Source organism: Mangifera indica, chromosome 17, assembly GCF_011075055.1.
Source record: "Mangifera indica cultivar Alphonso chromosome 17, CATAS_Mindica_2.1, whole genome shotgun sequence".
NCBI lineage: Eukaryota > Viridiplantae > Streptophyta > Magnoliopsida > Sapindales > Anacardiaceae > Mangifera > Mangifera indica.
In genome coordinates this window covers 1659633-1683779 of record NC_058153.1, presented here as the reverse complement: position 1 = coordinate 1683779, position 24147 = coordinate 1659633, and the positions used below count along the sequence as shown (strand labels likewise).

Below are 24147 nucleotides of genomic sequence, written 5' to 3'. Positions count from 1 at the left end.
ACGCGAAGCTCGTTTCGAGCTCTATAACGACAACCTGCTTTGCTAGTTGCACTGAATTTGGAGGCCAAAATAAAACTGTTTCAATGTGTATTATACAGTTTTATTATTTTATCAAATTTAGGATTTTCGGTTTTTATGATTTTGAGTTTATTTGTGACCGGACTAGACTTTTTTCATATGTAATTTTCAAATTTTATATTTGTAATTATGACGTGCTTTTTAGACACGTTTTACGATGTAATTACGAAATTTTTGATCGATTTTTTGGTGTTCTCGTTCATAAGCTATTTGAACATGTAGTTTTATAAATTTAGATCTGTTTTTTAGATTTTCGAGTAATTTTTTTTATTATTGACATTCTAGGGTTTTTCAATATATCTATTTATTCATAACATGTTATTCGAGTCTATATATCGTAAAATGGTAAAATTCGAAAAAAAGAAACTGAAATTTGAATTCTAAAAGTTGAAATACCCTAGAATGACAACAATCGAAAAATTCTTCAAAAATCTAAAAAATACAAGTCAATATATCGTAAAACGATGAAATTAGCAAAAACGGAACTGAAATTTGAATTCTAACAGTTAAAATACCCTAGAATGGTAACAATCAAAAAATTCTTTGGAAATCTGAAAAATACGAGTCGATATATTGTAAAACGGTAAAATTAGCAAAAACAGAATTGAAATTCGAATTCTAAAAGTTGAAATACCTTAGAATGGTAACAATCGAAAAATTCTTCAGAAAACTGGAAAATACGAGTCTATATATCGTAAAACGGTGAAATTCAAAAAAACGGAACTAAAATTCAAATTCTAAAAGTTGAAATACCCTAGAATGACAACAATCGAAAAATTCTTCGAAAATTTGGAAAATACGAGTCTATATATCGTAAGTGAAATTCGAAAAAATGAAACTGAAATTAACAATCAAAAAATTCTTCAAAAATCTAAAAAATACGAGTCGATATATCGTAAAATGGTGAAATTAGCAAAAACGAAACTAAAATTCGAATTCTAAAAGTTGAAATACCCTAAAATGGTAACAATCGAAAAATTCTTCAGAAATCTAAAAAATACGAGTCAATCTATTGTAAAACTGTGAAATTAACAAAAATGGAACTGAAATTCGAATTCTAAAAGTTGAAATACCCTAGAATGGTAACAATCAAAAAATTCTTCAGAAATCTGGAAAATACGAGTCGATATATTGTAAAACAGTGAAATTAGCAAAAATGGAACTGAAATTCAAATTCTAAAAGTTGAAATACCCTAGAATGGTAACAATAGAAAAAATATTCAAAAATCTAAAAAATACGAGTCGATATATCGTAAAACGGTGAAATTAGCAAAAACGGAACTAAAATTCGAATTCTAAAAGTTAAAATGTCCTAGAATGGTAACAATCGAAAAATTCTTCAGAAATATGAAAAATACGAGTCAATATATAGTAAAACAGTGAAATTAGTAAAAACGGAACTGAAATTCGAATTCTAACAGTTGAAATACCCTAGAATGGTAACAATCGAAAAATTCTTTGGAAATCTGAAAAATACGAGTCGATATATCGTAAAACGGTGAAATTAGCAAAAAGAGAACTGAAATTCGAATTCTAAAAGTTGAAATACCTTAGAATGGTAACAATCGAAAAATTCTTCAGAAATCTGGAAAATACGAGTCAATATATCGTAAACGGTGAAATTAACAAAAACGGAACTGAAATTCGAATTCTAAAAGTTGAAATACCTTAGAATGGTAACAATCGAAAAATTCTTCTGAAATTTGGAAAATACGAATTGATATATCATAAAACGATTTAACCCCTCTAATTAATATCAAAATGCCCCTCTAATTTAATAAAATTTCATTTAACCCCTCATAATGAGTGATAAGGGTTTATATAAATGAGGAGAAGGGTAATTTTGGTATTTTAGAAAAAGTCATGGGCATTTTTGTCAGGAATAGTAAATTTGGGCATTTTTGCTTGAAAATAGTGGCTTTGGGTATTTTTGCTTAGTGGGAGGGTATTTTGGCCATTTTTTATAATTTCCCTTAAAAGTTTGATTTTATAATGTCGTAAGTAGGATTAAATTCAAATCGAGCTCGTTCAAATTTAAATTTTGAACTTAGCTTAAACGAATCCGAAATGAGCTAGTTTTAAATGAGTTTGAACTGCTCGTCAAGCTCATAAACTAAAAATTTTAATACAAAATAATATCGTTTTGATTAATATATATTAAAACGATATTATTTTAATAATGAGTTAGTTAAAGTTTAAACTCAAATCGATTTCTAACCAAGCTCGAGCTTGAAACGAATCGAGTTCAAACTTATTTGTAACAAGTTTAATGAACTTGAACTTAATTATTATAAATTGAGTCAAGTTCAAACTTAAGCAAATTTGAGCTTAGTTTAATTCGAATATAATCTTAATTAAAAGTGATTTTGAACTTATAGTCTCTTATTTGGGCATTGCACATTGCTTGTCAAGCTCCAGGGATCGGTCTATAAGCATTTTTCTTCCTATGAATGCATTTTCATTAATTTTAATTTTTTTTTTCCTTCTTCCTCGTGGCCGAAATTATATTTGGGTTTGAAATGGGCAATCAGTTTTAAATTCAAAAGATTTGGCCTCTCTTTCTTTTTGGTCACTTCGTTCGTTGGACAACTCTCACCCTTTCTTGTGATTTACTCTCTATTGAACCATCCCAACCTTGCATGTTCTCCTAGCCACCAACGACTGTTAGGGATAGAGTTAGATTCAAATCGAGTTTATTTATTTTTGAATTTAAATTTAATTCAAACGAATTTAAAATAACTTAAACTCAAACGAACTTGAGTTTGAGGTTAAAAATTTAATATTTTCAAGTTCAAATTTTAAGATATTTAATTTGTCAAACTCGAGAGTTAAAAATTTTAATATAAAACGATATTATTTTGATTAATATTATTAAAACGATACGAGTTAGTTAAAACTCGATTTAGACTCGAATTCAACTTTTTTTTAAATGAGTCAAATTTAAACTTATTTAAAATAAGTTCGATAAATCAAATTGAATTAAAATTTAATTCGATTTAAATCTAATTTTAGTCTTGAATATATCTCTTTAACAGACTTTTGCCTACGCTTTATCGTCCTTTGGCTTGAGATTTAGAACTTTGTTGGATCATATCTAAACAAAATCTTATTTTTTTGCCAAGTGATCTTCATTTTTCTCTCTACAACGTGACAACTCCCTCTCTATATCGATCTTTACTTTTAAGCTTTGTTATTCTTTATTATTGATACCTATTCTTCTAAGCAAGCCCTTTTTTATTTTTTGAATAAAATAAGATGCCAATAATTAAACTATGCAATTAGCTCAAAAAATTCTCCAACTATTTTCAATGGTCAATCTCTCTCCAAATTCATCGGGACACCATAATCACACATCCACCCATATTTAAAGTTGGTGCACGTAACCCTACAAAGGCTGACAAATTAGGTCAAATCTCACTTGAGTTACGATTTTATCAGTGCAGGGTTAGACCAGATCTCGTCCTGACCAATTCATGAACCAATCAGGGGTGGTTCTGGTGGCTGTAAAAAAAAAAAAAAAAAAAAAAATTAATTAACCTCGATATTTACACCACATTAATTATTCTTTAAAGATAACGTGATAATTACAGTTTGATTTTGAATAAAATAACTTGACATATGCATTAAAGCGGTTAAAAATATTTTTATTCTCAACTTGGGAAAATGTGAATCACCATTTTTTTTTATTGTTGTTTTCACGTGATGAAGCTATTTGCACGTGACAATAAATAAATAAATTATTTATTAAATGTATGAATGCAAATTAAATATCAATAAAATAATACATATATATATATATTAATTTAAGAATATAAATAATATATTATTATGTAATTAGATAGTTTTAAATTAAAATAAAATAATATTCAATTACATATGATACATCATCTATATATTTAAATTATATATAAAAATATATACAAATAATATTACCACTAAATAATAATGAAGTTTTTTTTGGGTTCCTTTATCATCTTCGAGTACTTCATTTTAGATATCTCGATTCTCTCCGTTTGATTTTTTTAATTTTTGATGACTCTTATCTTGTTTAACAAAGCAACTTCAAACCCATGATTTTATCTTATAAGAAGAATTTTCAACTTTTGAAATAACAAGATTATGCGTATTTGAAATATGTTCTTATTTATATATTGAAAATAGATATATATATAATTTTATTGCTTTTAAAATAGTTTTTTTTAATCTTATAATTCAAAAGAAGAAAATTTTTAATTACTTTTTCTAATTTGTGGGTGACAAAATTTTATGAAGAAAAAAGAAAAACTGAGCTTGAGCTTAATGGGCCGTTATTATTTGACCTCGACTTCTTAAGCAAGCTGGACTTGAGTCCATATAGGCTTCGCACAGGTCCAAATCAAGAGATATAAGCCAATCAAATTAACCAAGGGGAAGTGATTTTCAAAGCCACTAATTTGATCAACAGCTCCCATCTTCAAAATCGAACAATGGTAAAACTGTAATACTACTAGTAAAAAATAAATAAAATAAAAATTTATTAGACAATTTTTTTTTTATATAAAATTTCAATAAAATTATATACATTAATTTACGTACATAAATCTGTTACTATATAATTAAATTATTTCAAATTAATTATAAAATAATACTTAATCATATGATGACATACTATTATTAGTATGCAATTTAATTTTTATTGGTAGTGCACATAATTTTTCTAAAAAAAATTTGTGGTGTTGGAGGTGGTCACATCTGAATATAACTATCTAATAAAATTATGTGTATCTAGTTTTGAATACATAATAAGATATTTAGAAAATATATCATTATATAATTGAATAATTTTAAAGTAAAAATAAAATAACATTCGATATAACTATCATGGTGATGACAATCCCTTATATTTTGCTTTTATACAATCTCAAGATCCACTTTATCTTCACTTCCTCTCCTTCCCTTCCATCACAAATCCATTGAACACCACGCATTCACCTCTGCCAACATTTTAGAATTTCAAACCCTTTCTGCATTTATTTACTCTTCTTCTTCTACTAACACCGCCGCCCCCATGATTTCCCCTTGAATTAGAACCACCCACAGAAATTGATTGAACTTTCTATAGCAGGTTTTCGGCCAAAGGACTATTTCCCACCCAAGTTTTAATATGTTCTCAAAGTTATACTCGTGAGGTTTAAAAAATTCAAAGTCTTACTATAGATCAATTACTGTTAAAATTTTCTTTTAGAGATAGAAATTAAATTGTTATTTTACTAATAAAATCTAAAACCTAAAAACTTTATATCATTTACCTTTCTTAATTTGGAAAATTAACAAATTTCCTCTAGGATTAAGTTTTGAAAAAAATCACTTTTTTTCCATAGGTTTTCAAAATCCCCTTCTATTTTCAGACGATTAGCTTTGGTTTTTCCTCCGCTGTCGACAATGGATGACAACACTCTATCTTTGCCAGAGATGAGGCAATTGGGACAACAAAGGCCTTGTCTAGACGATGAAGACTTCATCGACCCAGTTGCCTTGTCGTAGGCAGAGGTAGGGTGCTGAAATGTGATGATCGGTAGCTAGAGAGGGGAAAAAAATAAATTGTAGGTTTGGGGGGGGGGGGGAATGTTACTTTTGAAAGTTAGAAACCTTTCGGTAGGGGTAAAGTTGTTAGTTTTTAAAACATAGAGAAAAAATTTAATAAATTTTATATTTATTAAATATTATTAGTAAAATTATAATTTTATCTCTGTTTATAATAAAATATTTTAATGGTAGTTGACGCATAGACGAGAATTTAGGTTTTTCAAACTTTACAAATGTGATTTTGAAAACATATCAAAATTTGGGTAAAACTAAGTCTTTTGGCCCAGGTTTTTTGGAATGATATATGAACTATATCCTACTTTCCTTAAATAAAGGTGACATATGAGACCACTCATCCACTAGACAGGGTTCCAACATTGTTGCTCTGATGTATAAGTTCCAACAGGCAGGCCCCAATCAAAAACAAAGACTGAAACTTGGTTTTAAATATGATTTTAAGTACAATAATATGAGTATATAGTTTTGAATATCTAATTAGATATTCAAATAATGAGTTACTAAAATAACACTTAATTATATTTTTATACATTAATTAAATATCTAATTAAATCATTAAAATTTGGTATATATATATATATGTAAATTTTTTCTTGAACGACGAAAAGACTAGTAAATTGACACGTCCTTGAGGGAAACATCACCATCCACTTCACGTGAAACCCCATTTGCGCCCTGCTTTTGTGTAGTCATGTACATTCAATCAATTAAAACTTTGCCTATTATCAATCTATATATGATTGGCTTCCTCTCTTTTATTGAAATTTTCCCTGGAATTCAAAGGCATATGCAATCATATGATTGGACACAGAAAATTTGCTGCAATTTTCTTCTCTCTCTTGATATTCTTATGATTAGATAAGTGATTCTCTGCCTCCTTGAAAGGTCGAAAATGATTTTGGGGTACCCTTTTAGGTCACTGTCAGGAAAATAACATATATAAACGCATCAAAAAACATTAAAACTAAATAAATTACTATCTAATAATATTCCTATTTATAGAGATATTTGATCTTTGTTAACAAAAGTACCACTGTGATCAGAAATCCATTTTTATATCAATTCCAGAATGCAGCTTAGGAGTGTTTATTTACTTTTGTCATGCTCAAAGTACAAGTTAATCAAGTCTAAGTTTTATTGGTGTATTTAATGTAAAAGAGAAATCTTCTCCACAATATATAATATGGTCTTGTTTTTTAACTTTATAACTCAAAGCACATCTCAGTGATTTAGAAGATAACAAATTAGTTAATCAATGTTCTTTTGGCATCCCCAATTGATATGAAATGCACTAAGAGAATGAAACAATCATGGATTTGGATTTGTTCAAGCTCTTGCCAAGTAAAATCATTGACATTATTATACATGAAATTATAAAAGATCTCAAACAGCTTACAATACCCATTAAATTTTTATTTGCAGAAAACAAGAAGCTTGGGGAAACCCTAGATGAACCATGCTTACAAACACATAAATACAAGGAGAAACATAATATACGAACTTGCTTAACAAAATGAAACACACAATAACGATACAATTAATGCCTAATAATTTGGAAATGAAAATATGACTCACACTGCAAACACTAGAATGAAATGATGATGACAATTACATACATGCATGCATGCATACATAGATGAAGTTGGACGATGATGGATTACATATCGCGAACATGGAAGACATCGGGGTTCTTGATGACGATATCATACATGTAAACACTGGTGGAGTTGAACTTTGAGAAGTCACGAGGTAGAGAGATGAGATCATTGGAAGAATGTTTGTGGAATTGGAAGAGATTAGGGTTACCGCCATAATACCTTTCCCAGCCTAAACCTGTCAAGATATTTTCAAGTGAAGAATAAGAAGACACCACTTCACCTGTTGGTAAATACACCAGAACCTTTTTCTTGCCGGATGATGAAGATTCAACTTGAGGGTTTTCATTAAGATGAAGGACGCCATTCCTATTGTTAAAATACATAACTCTAGACATAGTGATTTGAAAGAATCAAATATGTGAAGTGAAATATGAATTGGGTTTTGGTTATTATAAGCTGAAGTGAGGAAGAAGTTGAAGTGAGCTTGTGTGATGGTGAGGAAATGAGATAATGGAAGGGGTATATATATATGTCAAAGAGGCAAAGTGGGGCTAGTCTTTAAAAAAACCTATGCGTACAAACAAATTTGTACAAACTAATGTTGTAGCTTGTGATTGAAGTGATATGATTGTTTACTTTTTCTCTTACTTTCAATATAACCCAATCAGATACAATCACATTAAATTGTATAAATAAATTTATACAATTTATTTATACATATAACAGTATTCTTGAAAATAAAATTTGGTGATGATGGGCATGTTTAACTTTGGTAGAGAATCAAGATATCGTGGGTCCAAATGGGTTTAAATAAAAGGGTACATGGATGCTTCTAGGGTTTAATTTAGGGCACAGGAGCCATCCATGGGGGCGTGTGATGGGTTGAGAAGAATCTTTTTCTTTGTTTATGTTGATGAGTGTCCTTTCATTGGAATATTTTATTATAAGTTAGTAGAAACAAAGTATAGTTTCAAAAAAGTCAATTTATGAAAGACATCTTAGAAATATGGAAAGCTACTTAGATCACGAGATGTCCACGTGAAGAGAGTGCAAGAGATTTGTGATTGTGATATGGTGGGTTTGGCAAGGATTGAAAGGAGCTTTTGGGTTCTTTATTTGTTGATTTGTACTCATATGTCTTTATATCAAAACCTTAAATATAAACATGAATAGATATATATATATATATATATATATATTGTCCTTTTGTTGTTCCTTATCTTTGCTTTTGCTTCTTAAATAATATCCAGTTTTAAATATCTAATTGGTATTCAGATGAATTGTTATTATGAGAGTAAATATTATTTTATTCTTAATTCAAAATTATCTAATCACATAATGTCATATCATTTGAGTATCCAATTAGATATTCAAAACTTGATATACATAATATTATTCATAACTAAAACAATGCTACCTTGTATATATAGATTCTTGTCTATTGATCTGAGAGCAATATTATGTGCACACTTTTTTAAGTATATAATTGAATACATAGATAATATGTTATCATGTGATTGAGTGTTACGTTATATTTACTTTAAAATTATATTTAATTATTAGAAGAAAGGAACAAAATTTTTTTAATTAATTATTATTATTCCATTTTGTGAATGCCTTTACCTTTAGAGAATCCTGCAATATCCTAAACTTCGAAAAGCATTTCTGTGTCTCATCAACTTAATCTAATGGGATATTCCTACTTGTTGGGATGAGCATTCTCATATGATCTTCTGCTAATATATTATATTAAATTCATGGAAAGAGCCCAGAAGATTTTACTGCTGATTAATTAACCATATTAGTTGGAGGAAATATCAGTACATATACGAAATCCTTTTTATGTATTTAGCAGAAGCTTAAGAGTTCTAGTAGTCCCTAAGGGGTAGCTAACTGATAAAAATTGTAAAATCTCCAAACTGTTGGTGTTAGAATTAAATAAAAATTTTGAATTATCTGGTTTAATAATTATAAAATTAATTATTAAATTTAAAATTTTATTTATTTAATATGATTAATAAAACCTTAATATGATCTAAACAAATCTAGCCAACTTAGGAGAACTGAGAGAAAGTCTAAAAGACGGACCACTACAATAGCTAGGGTTCAATCAACAATAATATCAAAATGGCCTTGGATGCTCCTTTCAAGCACACATGGCGTCTCTTGGTACATATTTTGATGGAAAAAAAAAAAAACTGATTTTGTACGTTGCCCACATGTTATCACATGGGCTAAATGGTCCTGCCCCAACAGCAGTCTCACTGGTCTTGTCAAATCTATCATTAGCAACAATAACTTTGTCCTTTCAGACTTGGCAAATAATATTGCCATTAAGAAAACAACTGTTTCCTGAAACATATATATATATATATATATATATATATATATATATATATATATATATATATATCTCAATCCAGAAAATGAGCTTATGAAATTCCCAATTCGGTTTACATGTAAACTTTGTTAAAATGGATGATGAGATTGGTTAAATATCACTAAATTAGACCAAAAGAGAGAGCTAGAACTAGGTATATATCTGTATACGCATCAAGATTTGTGAGTGTTTTGAGCTTTTAAAGATCGACAAAATGAAAAGTTGATAGAAGAAGGTAGGCTGTAAAGGAAGTCAGCGATGGTCCTGGGATGTATGTTAAAGGTGAACAGTGATTCGAATGTTCAGGTGGCAAGAGAAATACTTGTAAGCCTTTAGGCATTCAACCCAGCACCATCAGCTTATGAATGTTCCTCTTTAAGCAAGCCACGGCGACCTATCATTTCCCCCATTCCTCAGGAAATCTTGAGTGGTGCCAAAATCTGTGTGTTTTCGTCTTTTTTTTTTTTTTTTTTGATTATTTCATTTTATCCAATCACGAAATTCCCTCTGTCATTCCTTCCTCTTTATAGTTTTGGATTAAAGCTGATGACTTTATAGCTTAGATAATTCAACTTTGCTTCTTATCAAACTTATATGCATATCTACATGCTTCCATGAAATTATGGAAGCCAGTGAGATTCCAACTCATCCTTCATCTTTAAAAGTGAAACAATGACAATGAACATTATGAGTTTCTTCGTTTGAACGAAACTGAGAGATGGATAGATCAGAATGAAGAAAAAAAAAAAAAACCCTTTATTGCATGCTTTATTAATGCATATAATCATCAAGTTATTTATGATCTATAATTTGATTTTAAATAATGTGAAAGTAAGCTAGCTCTTCCATGTATGAAGAAATAGATCCAAGTGAGAGTTGAAATTAAGGTGGGCAAATGAATTCATGATTCATTTAATTCAAGCAATATTATGAACACTCTAGTTTTGCGTATTTAATTAAATATTAAAATGATTTATTATCGTATAATTAAATAATATTTTATCGTTAATAAAAAATATTTAACTATATGATGATACATTATCTAATTACTCAATTAAGTACTTAAAAAATAGATACACAATTTTATCAGTTTAATATGTATCCAAGTCGGATGCTAATGATTCAATTTGTCAGTTTTATTGAGTTTGCTTAAATTTTGGAAGACAAAACCAGCTCAGCAAGAATTTATAAAATCATATTGTTGTTTTATTTCTTTTCTCTGTTTTCTATCCAAGTTACAAGAAGGAATTTAGTGGGGACAATATAATTCTCAAAATTTCTTATGCACCAGGAACTTTATCTTATGCTTTTAGCATGCTTTGTTGTCTCCTGTTTCAAATCCGAGCAGAATCATGCAAGAGGTCGAATAGCACTCACTTCAAATATATTGGCCTCTTCATGCTCATCAAAACCACATATTATTCATCCAATCAAGTTATGTACACTCAGTTTTGAGTATTCAAGATTATGTACTTAAATATTATCATCATATAATTGAATGATTTTGAATTAAATATAAAATAATATTTAATTGATCTCAAAAGTTAACAAAATTGGTAAAACATTAGAACTTTCAAGATGAAGATTTAAATTTGAACCTCTGTCACGCTTTTTAAACCTTAACTTATGTGGTACAATAGATATGGGTCAAGTTATTATACCCTGAATTTACCCTAATCAGTTACAACTATTTTGATAATAAATCCGGTCAAAGCCTCTCTCTCTAATCTTCCGCCAATTCTAACCAATCCCATACTTTGATTACATAATTATGAAATACCTTGTGTATTATATTCGGCCTTTCATATATATATATATATATGTGTGTGTGTGTGTGTGTGTGTGTGTGTGTGATGGGTTGGTTGGATTAGATTAATACTAAATATTTCAAATGAGCTATTAATTGATGCTTTAACTAGTGAGATAGAGATGCATGGGTTTACATGTGTATTCTTTCTTTCCTTGGTGGTATAAGTACCATTAAAAAGAAACAAACATAAAATTATTCAACACAAAAGTAAACCACTAGAAGGGAGAGATTATAGAAAAGCCATTATAATAAATAGGTAGCTAGCAGCAATCAGCATATGTGCTCAATAACGTATTAGTCACTTAAAAGAAGATTTCTAGGAAAATAATACAAAAGTTAAGTTGGGTTTTAGAATATTAATTGGGTATTATATAATATATGGATAGCTTATATTAGTAACAAAGTACCTTGGGAAAATCTAGCTTAATGGAATAATTCAATAATTAAAGTGAAATAAAGCCAGCAATAAAATTATACTAGGCTATTATAGGCTTTGTTTTAATTCTCTTTTGCTACCAAATTTAGGCCAAAGGACTTATTTCCACCCAAAGTTCATTGCATTTCCAAATTGGTACCCATTAACTATTGAAAACTCAAATACCCACTCATTGAATGTTAAATTAATGGAACTAGTTAGCACTATTTATTTTCCCCTAGGTTTAGACCAGAAAAGGGAGGGGAAAAAGGAAAAAACCTTAGGGGAGAAAATATATTATTTCAAGGTTAATCATAGGGAAAATAAATTTTCCCTATGATTAACCTTGAAATAATATATTTTCTCCCCTAAGGTTTTTTCCTTTTTCCCCTCCCTTTTCTGGTGTCGTCACTGGCCGATTCCACTCTCTCCCTCATCTTTTCCTGTGCATCTCTAGACAAAAAATGTCTGTTGTTGGATGAAGACGAAGACATTCTTTGTTTGGAGATGTGCCCTAAAAGGGAGAGAGAGTAAGCTGGCCAATGATGGTGATGGTGTCAAAAAAGTGAGAGAAAAAAAAAAAAGAAACCCTAGAAATGAAAAATGTAACATTTCAAAGTTTAATCCTAAAAGAAATTGATAGTTTTCTAAACCCAGAGGGGAAATAGATAATATTTTATTATTTTTAAAATATTACTAAAAAAATAACGATTTTATCCCTGAAACTTAACTAGTTATGTTAATTTTAATAGTCCATGAGTGAGTGTTTGAGTTTTTAATAATTAATGCATATCAATTTGAAAATGAAATAAACTTCGGGCGGGGATAAATCCTTTGGCCCCAAATTTATTGTTGATGCCATATTCCCCTTTCGCATAAATAGAATAATCAATAAGGAGAGTGAATGAGAAAAAAGGGATCTATTCCTCTAATTACTAACTTGAAATTTTATAATCAAATCTCTTTCAATTGAATTTTAATCTTCCAAGTAAATTTGTGCACCGCACACACATGAATAGAGGATGAGTGGCTAGGGAATGTTAGCTTAATTACTTAAGCATTCTATGTGGTTCTACTATTTCATCCCATATATAAATTAAGGATAGAAAGATAGAAAAAATTATAGTTACGTTTGTGGTTCCAAGAGATCCAACTGTAAAAAATATAAGTCAAGGCATGTTTTGGCCAATCAGTATCTTTTGTTGACAAAACTATTCCTTGTTGACGAGAACTAATATCATAGACAAAATTATTTGTTGTTGATAAGAATTAATGAATAACTACTCGCTACTTGTTAATCAATAAAACTTTTTACTGTTGAAGCTAATTAACGAACAATGATTTGTTGTAGGTGATTAACATAACTAAGGAATAATTACTTATTATTTGTTGATTGACAAAATTGCATTGTTTTACGTTAAAACTAGTAATATAGTGATAAATACCTAATGAGTTGGTGGTTAGCTTTTATTTCGGAGACAATGTTTAGCCATATTTGTAAATGCCAAACTTTCAAATCAGACATGAAGCACATCAGAAAATTACTTCATAACTTAAACCATGTAATTGAAAGATGCTCTTTAGACATAGATAAATACCGATGAGTATTTACATCCATCTTGTTGAATATATCTACACTACGATAAATTTCATAAAATGTGATAAAAATTTTCATTCCAGAAAATCAAAAATTCATCTTTAAAAATAAAAATTCGTTCTTAAAAATCAAATATTTTATATCAAAATTGAATATTTGTTATAGCGTTGTATAGAAAATAACTTGAGGGTTTTATTTTTGTTATTGAATTTGGTCGTGCTTGCAAAATTGTTGATTTAAAATTAATTTAATAATGTATTCAGATACTAAATTAAATAGTGAAAACTGGATACTGGAAAATATAAGGTGAGCAAAGAATGTCCCTAAAGCAAGGAGCTTTTGTTTATCATTGAGTTGGCGGCAGCCGTCAACCATTCATACAACATAAAAATAATATATATGAGAGTTAGCTTTAACGCAAAGCCTATAGCCCTTCCTTCCCTTCTGACTTGTGTCTAAAGAAAAAAATAACTAATGAGTGGAGACTCCAAAAATAACAAGAGAATTGAAGAAACTTCCATATCAAGCAGTGACCTACACACTTCCACTACCACTACTATATTCTTTCTAGTTAAAGGGAAAAACAGAAGCAATGTTAACTCCCGAAATTAGTAAAACTAATAGAGTCTTATAATTAAAAAAGAAATGTCTAAGTTTAAGTCTTTATCATTTGTGAGTCTAATCACTGTATCTTAGATTTATCCATAGAACTAATACAAACAGAATTCCCAATTATTAAAAGAAAAACACGTTTTTAAAAATTTTGTTTCTTTTGTTAGTGTTTGTTAATAATAGTTATTATTGAAATAAATTCAAGATGCGAAGCCCTCGGAGCCCTTAATTCACAAATTTATTCTAAGCCCCATTCAACAACCCACTTCACATCCAGACCAACATATCCAGGCCCTTTATCTGTATGTATCCTGTATTTTCGAAATTTTCTTAGTTTTTTAAAGTAAGAATTTAAATAAATCCATCCATATAATCTAGAAAAAAGTCTAAGTTGAAAAATATGAATAATATTATGTGTATATATATATATATATTTTGTATATAATTTGAGTATACAGATAATGTGTCATTATGTAATTGAGTATCACTTTATTTTTAATTTAAAATAATTTAATTATATAATGACATATTGTCTATATATTTAAATTATATATCCAAACATATACACATTATTAGAAAAATATGCTATTATAACGAGCTCACTTATAAAGAGCAGGCCAATCCAAATGCCATAGGCATGGTTGGCTCAACAATTGAGGGGGCAAACAGTATCCAAAAAGGCTATAATCTGTGTCAATCGCCTGGTCTTAATTAACTTATATCAACAATCAAATAAACACACAGCCTACATAATATCAATAAAATCTCAGTGCTAAGGATTTCACTGCCACCCAAACTGACTTGGTTAGCGTCAAGCAAATACAAAAAAGGTTATGACTGCTAGGACCATACTCATTTCAACTTTTCAACTATATCAGAAATCACTTTGTTCATGTCAAGATTCTTCATTGGTTTAAATGGTCACTCCATGCCCTGCAAATTAGGCAGAGCAGAAATCAGACAACCCAAAACAACCTCAACACCAGTGTATCCAAATTAGTTAAGAACAGTAAACCAGCTAAAATTTATATGCTTTTCATGGAAGTTTTACCAGAAGACTGATGAATGTTTCTCCACCTTCCTAGCGAATTTCAAAGCATCCCCTTCTTGGCTGTAAAAAAAATAAAACCAAATCATCTTCATAGGATATCAGTATAGAAACAAGAATACATCTTAATAGATTTCACAAAGTAGAGAATTTCTCGGCAGAGTAAAGAGGGTGGCTGCTAAGAGCCAGTGTGTCTTTTCCTACGCACAAGCATCTTTGTGTTTCTACTTTGCTTCTTTGTAATGGTAAGGAAAATCTAGAACCGATAACCAATTTACTACAATTAAAACCAAAATTCTTGTAGGTACTTAATCGGAAGCTCTCACAAACATTACAGCAAATTTCTTTAACTAGAAAGAAACTGAATGAGAAAGGACACCATTTATTATCATTTGCCAACAGCATAATGCAATCAGTTCAGTTAAAGAATGTATACCTTCTCAGGATTCAGTAGCACTGTGATCCCCGCAACATCTTTCTCCAAACCATCTTTCACAAGATTAGCTCTCATCTTGAATGAATTGCACTGTTTGCTAAAATCAAGCAAAAAATTTCTCAGAAAGGCTATTGTACAATGGAAGAAAAAGTTGTTATCCTCAGCATAGCAAGAGCATATTGCAAATATGAAGACAAACATTCTGGCAATGTTCCCACAGTTAGGTATCTAATATGAAAAGAAGTACATCACTAAAAACCCAAACCAAGAACAAAAATACAGTTTTAGAAAAATACCACTTCTGTAACTAATCACGGAAAAGTCCAAGGGCATCAACTAATGTTTGACACACAATACCATTAACGTTACACGTTAAAAACTAAAGCGTCACTCGTAAAAAAAAGTTTCATAAAGAACGCTAGGCTGCTCTACCCTGACATTACAATTTCCTTTTCTTTCAGAAAAAAACGATATCGTTGGCTTCAGGGTGTAAAGTAGTTCCGTGACATGGAGCACGATGATCGGAATCCACTGATGGTATAGTCACAGAACTTATTAGCTTGATCTTTTAACAGTCTTTCAAAAAACCAACTATGGAAACGACATAACGGCAAGGAAAAAGAGCCTAAGTAACTATAAATAAACAAGAAATATAACACTGAATTCATTAGTTTCTCTCAAATTTTCTTTCAGGTAGCGGTGAAGTTATTAATTTTTAAAACTTAAAGAGAAAATATAATGAGTTTTATATTTTTTTTAATATTATTAGTAAAATAACGATTTTAATTTTACTTCTAAAAAAAATTTTAATAGCAATTAACCTGTAGATGAGACTTTAAGTTTTTCAAACCCCGCAGATGTGATTTTGAAAATGTATTAAAATTTGGGTAGGAATAAGTCCTTTGGCCCAAGATTTTTATTTGGAATGATATTTGAACTATATCCTACTTAAATAAAAGTGACATATGAGACCACATACACACTAGACAGGGTTCCAACATTTTTGCTCTAATGTATAAGTTTCAACAGGCAGGCCCCAATCAAAATCAAAGACTCAAACTTGGTTTTAAATATGATTTTAAGGGAAATAACATAAGTATATAATTTTGAATATTTAATTAGATATTTATATATATGTTATTAAAATAACATCTATTTATATTTTTATATATTAATTAAATATTTAATTGAATACTTAAAATTGAATATACTTAGATTTATCGAATGAATATATATATGTATGAATTTTTTCTTGAACGACAAAAAGACTAGTAGATTGACGCGTCCTTGAGGGAAACATCACCATCCACTTCACGTGAAACCCCATTTGCGCCCTGCTTTTGTGTAGTCATATACATTCAATCAATTAAAGCTTTGCCTATTATCAATCTATATATGATTGGCTTCCTCTCTTTTATTGAAATTTTCCCTGGAATTCAAAGGCATATGCAATCATATGATTGGACACAGAAAATTTGCTGCAATTTTCTTCTCTCTCTTGATATTCTTATGATTAGATAAGTGATTCTCTGCCTCCTTGAAAGGTCGAAAATGATTTTGGGGTACCCTTTTAGGTCACTGTCAGGAAAATAACATATATAAACGCATCAAAAAACATTAAAACTAAATAAATTACTCTCTAAAAATCTTCCTATTTATAGAGATATTTGATCTTTGTTTACAAAAATACCACTGTGATCAGAAATCCATTTTCATATCAATTCCAGAATGCAGCTGAGGAGTGTTTATTTACTTTTGTCATGCTCAAAGTACAAGTTAATCAAGTCTAAGTTTTATTGGTGTATTCAATGTAAAAGAGAAATCTTCTCCACAATATATAATATGGTCTTGTTTTTGAACTTTATAACTCAAAGCACATCTCAATGATTTAGAAGATAACAAATTAGTTAATCGATGTTCTTTTGGCATCCCCAATTGATATGAAATGCACTAAGAGAATGAAACAATCGTGGATTTGGATTTGTTCAAGCTCTTGCCAAGTAAAATCATTGACATTATTATACATGAAATTATAAAAGATCTCAAACAGCTTACAATACCCATTAAATTTTTATTTGCAGAAAACAAGAAGCTTGGGGAAACCCTAGATGAACCATGCTTACAAACACATAAATACAAGGAGAAACATAATATACGAACTTGCTTAACAAAATGAAACACACAATAACGATACAATTAATGCCTAATAATTTGGAAATGAAAATATGACTCACACTGCAAACACTAGAATGAAATGATGATGATTACATACATGCATGCATGCATACATAGATGAAGTTGGATGATGATGGATTACATATCGCGAACATGGAAGAGATCGGGGTTCTTGACGACGATATCATACATGTAAACGCCGGTGGAGTTGAACTTTGAGAAGTCACGAGGTAGAGAGATGAGATCAATGGAAGAATGCTTGTGGAATTGGATGAGATTAGGGTCACCGCGATAATACCTTTCCCAGCCTAAACCTGTCAAGATACTTTCAAGTGAAGAATAAGAAGACACCACTTCACCTGTTGGTAAATACACCAGAACCTTTTTCTTGTCGGATGATGAAGATTCAGCTTGAGGGTTTTCATTAAGATGAAGGACGCCATTCCTCCTGTTAAAATACATAACTCCAGACATAGTGATTTGAAAGAATCAAATGTGTGAAGTGAAATATGAATTGGGTTTTGGTTATTATAAGCTAAAGTGAAGAAGAAGTTGAAGTGAGCTTGTGTGATGGTGAGGAAATGAGATAATGGAAGGGGTATATATATGTGTCAAAGAGGCAAATAAAAACAAGTTAGGAAATATTGATAGAGGGGCGAGTATTAGAAAAAAAAACCATATGTACAAACAAATTTGTGCAAACTGATGTGGCAACTTGTGATTAGGGTGACATGATTATTTACTTTTTCTCTTACTTTTAATATCACCCAATCCAATACAATCACATCAAATTATATGAATAAATTTATACAATTTATTTGTATATATAATATTATTTTTGAAAAAAAAAATTTGGTGATCATGGGCATGTTTAACTTTGGTAGAGAATCAAGATATCGTGGGTCCAAATGGGTTTAAATAAAAGGGTACATGGATGCTCCTAGGGTTTAATTTAGGGCACAGGAGCCATCCATGGGGGCGTGGCATGTGTTGAGAAGAATCTTTTTCTTTGTTTATGTTGATGAGTGTTCTTTCATTAGAATCTTTTATTATAAGTTAGTAGAAGTAAAGTATAGCTTCAAAAAAGTCAATTTATGAAAGATATCTTAGAAATATGGAAAGCTACTTAGATCACGAGATGTCCACGTGAAGAGAGTGCAAGAGATTTGTGATTTTGATATAGTGGTTTGGCAAGTATTGAAAGGAGCTTCTGGGTTCTTTCTTTGTTGGTTACTACTCATATGCCTTTATATCAAAACCTTAAATATAAACATGAATAGATAGATATATATTGTCCTCTTGTTGTTCCTCATTTTTGCTTTTGCTTCTTAAATAATATCCAATTTTAAATATCTAATTGGTATTTAAATAAACTGTTATTATAAGATTGAATATTATCTTATTCTTAATTTAAAATTTTTTAATCACATAATGTCATATTATTTATGTACCTAATTAAATATTTAAAACTGAATATACATAGTATTGTTCATAATTAAAACAACACTACCTTGTATATATAGATTTTTGTCTATTGATCTGAGAGCAATATTATGTGCACACATTTTTAAGTATACATTTGAATACATAGATAATATATCATCATGTGATTAAGTATTACTTTATCTTTACTTTAAAATTATTTAATCACATATTAACAAATTATTTGTGTATTCAATTATGTATTCAAACGTACATAATTTTATTGACTCATCCAATTATTAATGCTTAATGAACTGTAAAATATACAATCCATTCTAGTTAAGCTGGTTTGCAGCTGGCTTCCTTGATGTCATGCATGATAACTAAAATTAAGGCTCTAAGATGACAAAATTAGTTTATAAATTAGATTAAAGCAAAATGAGCCAGAGTTTATATACTATTTATTTAATTATTAGAAGAAAGGAACATTATTATTTATAATTAATTATTATTATTCCATTTTGTGAATGCCTTTACCTTTAGAGAATCCTGCAATATCCTAAACTTCGAAAAGCTTTTCTGTGTCTCATCAACTAAATCTAATGGGATATTCCTACTTGTTGGAATGAGCATTTTCATATGATCTTCTGCTAATATATTATATTAAATTCATGGAAAGAGCCCAGAAGATTTTACTGCTGATTAATTAACCATATGAGTTGGAGGAAATATCAGTATATATACTAAACCCTTTTTATGTATTTAGTAGAAGCTTAAAAGTTCTAGCAACGTTCGAAGGGTAATTGATTGATAAAAATTGTGGAATCTCTAAACCATTGGTGTTAAAATTAGGTAAGATTTTTGAATTATTTGATTTAATAATTATAAGATTAATTATTAAATTTAAAATTTTATTTATTTAATATACTCCAGAAAACCTTAATATAAGCCATATATTTGGGTGGGTAGAACTGACGGAAAGTCTAAAAGACGGACCACTACAGTAGCTAGGGTTCAATCAACAATAATATCAAAATGGCCATGGATGATCCTTTCAAGCACAGGTGGCGCCTGTTGGTACATATTTTGATGAAAAAAAACTGATTTTGTACGTTGCCCACATGTTATCACGTGGGCTAAATGGTCCTCCCCCAACAGCACACTCACTGGTCTTGTCAAATCTATCATTAGCAACAATATCTTTGTCCTTTCAGACTTGGCAAATAATATTGCCATTAAGAAAACAACCGTTAAGTTTATTTCCTGAAACATATATATATATATATGTTATCTGTCTCAATCCAGAAATGAGCTTATGAAATTCCCAATTCTGTTTACATGTAAACTTTGTTAAAATGGATGATGAAATTGGTTAAATATCACTAAATTAGACCCAAAGAGATAGCTAGAACTAGGTATATTTCTGTATACGCATTAAGATTTGTGAGTGTTTTGAGCTTTTAAAGATCGACAAAATGAAAAGTTGATAGAAGAAGGTAGGCTGCAAAGGAAGCCAGCGATGGTCCTGGGATGTATGTTAAAGGTGAACAGTGATTCGAATGTTCAGGTGGCAAGCAAAAAACTTGTAAGCCTTTTGGCATTCAACCCAGCACCATCAGCTTATGAATGTTCCTCTTTAAGCAAGCCACAGCGACCTATCATTTCCCCCATTCCTCAGGAAATCTTGAGTGGTGCCAAAATCTCTGTGCTTTCGTTTTATTTTTTCGATTATTTCATTCTATCCAATCACGAAATTCCCTCTGTCATTCCTTCCTCTCTATATTTTTTGGATAAAAGATGATGACTTTATAGCTTAGAGCATTCAACTTTGCTTCTTATCAAGCTTACATGGATATCTACATGCTTCCATGAAATTATGAGATTCCAACTCATCCTACATCTTTAAAAGTGAAACAATGACAATGAACATTATGAATTTCTTCATTTGAAAGAAACTGAGAGATGGATAGATCAGAATGAAGAAAAAAAAAAACCCTTTATTGCATGCTTTATTAATGCATATAATCATCAAGTTATTTATGATCTATAATTTGATTATAAATAATGTAAAAGTAAGCTAGCTCTTCCATGTATGGAGAAATAGATCCAAGCGAGAGTTGAAATTAAGGTGGGCAAATAAATTCATTATTCATTTAATTCGAGCAATAATATTATGAGCACTCTAGTTTTACGTATCCAATTAGATATTAAAATGATTTATTATCGTATAATTAAATAATATTTTATCGTTAATAAAAAATACTCAATTATATGATAATTATTTAATCATATACTAAAAAATGGGTACACAATTTTACGGGTTTGATATATATCCAAGTCGGATGTTAATGATTCAATTTGTCAGTTTTATTGAGTTTGCTTGAATTTTGGAAGACAAAACCAGCTCAGCAAGAATTTATAAAATCATATTGTTGTTGTATTTCTTTTCTCTGTTTTCTATCCAAGTTACAAGAAGGAATTTAGTGGGGACAATAAAATTCTCAAAATTTCGTTATGCACCAGGAACTATATCTTATGCTTTTAGCATGCTTTGTTGTCTCCTGTTTCAAATCCGAGCAGAATCATGCAAAAGGTCGAATAGCACTCACTTCAAATATATTGGCCTCTTCATGCTCATCAAAACCAGATATTGTTCATCCAATCAAGTTATGTACACTCAATTTTGAGTTTGGTAAAACATTAAAACTTTCAAAGTGAAGACCTAAATTCGAACCTCTGTCATGTTTATAAAACTTTAACTTATATGATACAATGGATATAGGTCAAGTTATTATGCCTTGAGTTTACCTTAATCAGTTACAACTATTTTGATAATAAATCCGCTCAAAGCCTTTCTCTCTCTCTCTCTCTCTAATCTTCCGCCAATTCTAACCAATCCCATACTTTGATTACATAATTATGAAATACCTTGTGTATTATATTCGGCCTTTCATATATATATATATATATATATATATATATATATATATGTTGTGGGTTGGTTGGATTAGATTAATACTAAATATTTCAAGTGAGCTATTAATTGATGCTTTAACTAGTGAGATAGAGATGCATGGGTTTACATGTGTATTCTTTCTTTCCTTGGTGGTATAAGTACCATTAAAAAGAAACAAACATAAAATTATTCAACACAAAGTAAGCCACTAGAAGGGAGAGATTATAGAAAAGCCATTATAATTAATAGGTAGCTAGCAGCAATCAGCATATGTGCTCAATAACTTATTAGTCACTTAAAAGAAGATTTCTAGGAAAATAATACAAAAGTTAAGTTGGGTTTTAGCATATTAATTGGGTATTATATAATATATGTTTAGCTTGTATTAGTAACAAACTACCTTGGGAAAATCCAGCTTAATGGAATAATTCAATAATTAAAGTGATATAAAGCCAGCATTAAAATTATGCTAGGCTATTATAGGCTTTGTTTTAATTCTATTTCGCTACCAAATTTAGGCCAAAGGACTTATTCCCACCCAAAGTTCATTTCATTTTCAAATTAATACTCATTAACTATTGAAAGCTCAAATATTCATTTATGAAGTGTTAAATTAACAAAACTAGTTAATATTATCTATTTCCTATTAGGTTTAGAAAATAACAATGTTTTTTCAAGATTAAACTTTAAAATATTATACTTTTTCCTCTATGGTTTTTTCCTTTTCTTTTTCCCTTTTCTGATGTCGTCATTAGCCGACTTCACTCTCTCCCTCCCCTTTTCTTGTGCATCCCTAAATGAAAAATATTTGTTACTGTATGAAGATGAATCATCTTCATCTTTGTTCAATGATGAAGACATTCTTTGTTTGGAGATGTGCCATAAAAGGGAGAGAGAGTAAGTTGATCAATGATGGTGACAGTTCCAAAAGAGTGAGAGAAAAAAAAAATCCCTAAAGAGGAAAATGTAACATTTTAAAGTTTAATCTTGAGGGAAATTGATAGTTTTCTAAACTTAAGGTGGAAATGAATAATGTTTTATTAATTTTAATATATTATTAGTGAAATGTTGATTTTACCCTTAAAATTTAGCTAATTTTGTTAATTTTAACAGTTAATGAGTGGGTATTTAAGTTTTTGATAGTTAATAGACACCAATTTGAGAATGAAATGAACTTCGGGTGGGAATAAGTCCTTTGGCCCCAAATTTATTGCTGATTCCATATTCCCCTTTCATATAAATATAATAATCAATAAGGAGAGTGAATGAGAAAAAAGGGATCTATTCCTCTAATTACTAACTTGAAATTTTATAATGCAAATCTCTTTCAATTGAATTTTAATCTTCCAAGTAAATTTGTACACCGCACACGCATTAATAGAGGATGAGTGGCTAGGGAATGTTAGCTTAATTACTTAAGTATTCTATATGGTTCTACTATTTCATCCCATATATAAATTAAGGATAGAAAGATAAAAAAAATTATAGTCTCACTTATGGTTCCAAGAGGTCCAACTGTAAAGAATATAAGTTGAGGCATGTTTTGGCTAGTCAGTATCTCCTGTAAACAAAGCTATTCGCACTTGTGGCTAGGGAATGTTAGCTTAATTACTTAAGCATTCTATGTGGTTCTACTATTTCATCCCATATATAAATTAAGGATAGAAAGATAACAAAAATTATAGTCGCACTTGTGGTTCCAAGAGATCCAACTGTAAAGAATATAAGTTGAGGCATGTTTTGGCCAGTCAGTATCTGCTGTTAACAAAGTTTTTCATTGCTGACAAGAACTAATATCACAGATAAAACTATCTATTGTTAACAAGAACTAATGAATAACTACTCGCTATTTGTTGATTGATAAAACTTTTTATTGTTGAAGATAATTAATGAACATTTATTTGTTGTAGTTGATTAACATAACTAACGAATAACTACTTAATATTTACTGATTGGCGAAATTATATTGTTTTACATTAAAACCAGTAATACAGTGATAAATACTTAATGAGTTGGTGGTTAGCTTTTATTTCGGAG

At 29.7% G+C, this 24147-nt stretch overlaps 2 protein-coding genes and 1 pseudogene across 2 annotated transcripts; all 3 read right to left on the bottom strand.

Annotated features, from left to right (window-relative positions):
- Nucleotides 1-7052: 7052 nt before the first annotated feature.
- On the bottom strand, nucleotides 7053-7708 carry LOC123201178 (flowering-promoting factor 1-like protein 2). The gene has a single exon (XM_044616653.1). It carries the CDS (start codon nucleotides 7652-7654, stop codon nucleotides 7319-7321), a length of 336 nt encoding a protein of 111 aa, XP_044472588.1. The 5' UTR covers nucleotides 7655-7708; the 3' UTR covers nucleotides 7053-7318.
- A 7054-nt stretch (nucleotides 7709-14762) lies between these two features.
- Nucleotides 14763-15764, bottom strand: LOC123199899 (annotated as a pseudogene).
- Nucleotides 15765-17604: 1840 nt separating this feature from the next.
- On the bottom strand, nucleotides 17605-18283 carry LOC123201173 (flowering-promoting factor 1-like protein 2). Its single transcript, XM_044616648.1, has one exon. The coding sequence runs from the start codon at nucleotides 18204-18206 to the stop codon at nucleotides 17871-17873; it is 336 nt and encodes a 111-aa protein (XP_044472583.1). The 5' UTR covers nucleotides 18207-18283; the 3' UTR covers nucleotides 17605-17870.
- Between the last annotated feature and the right edge of the window lie 5864 nt (nucleotides 18284-24147).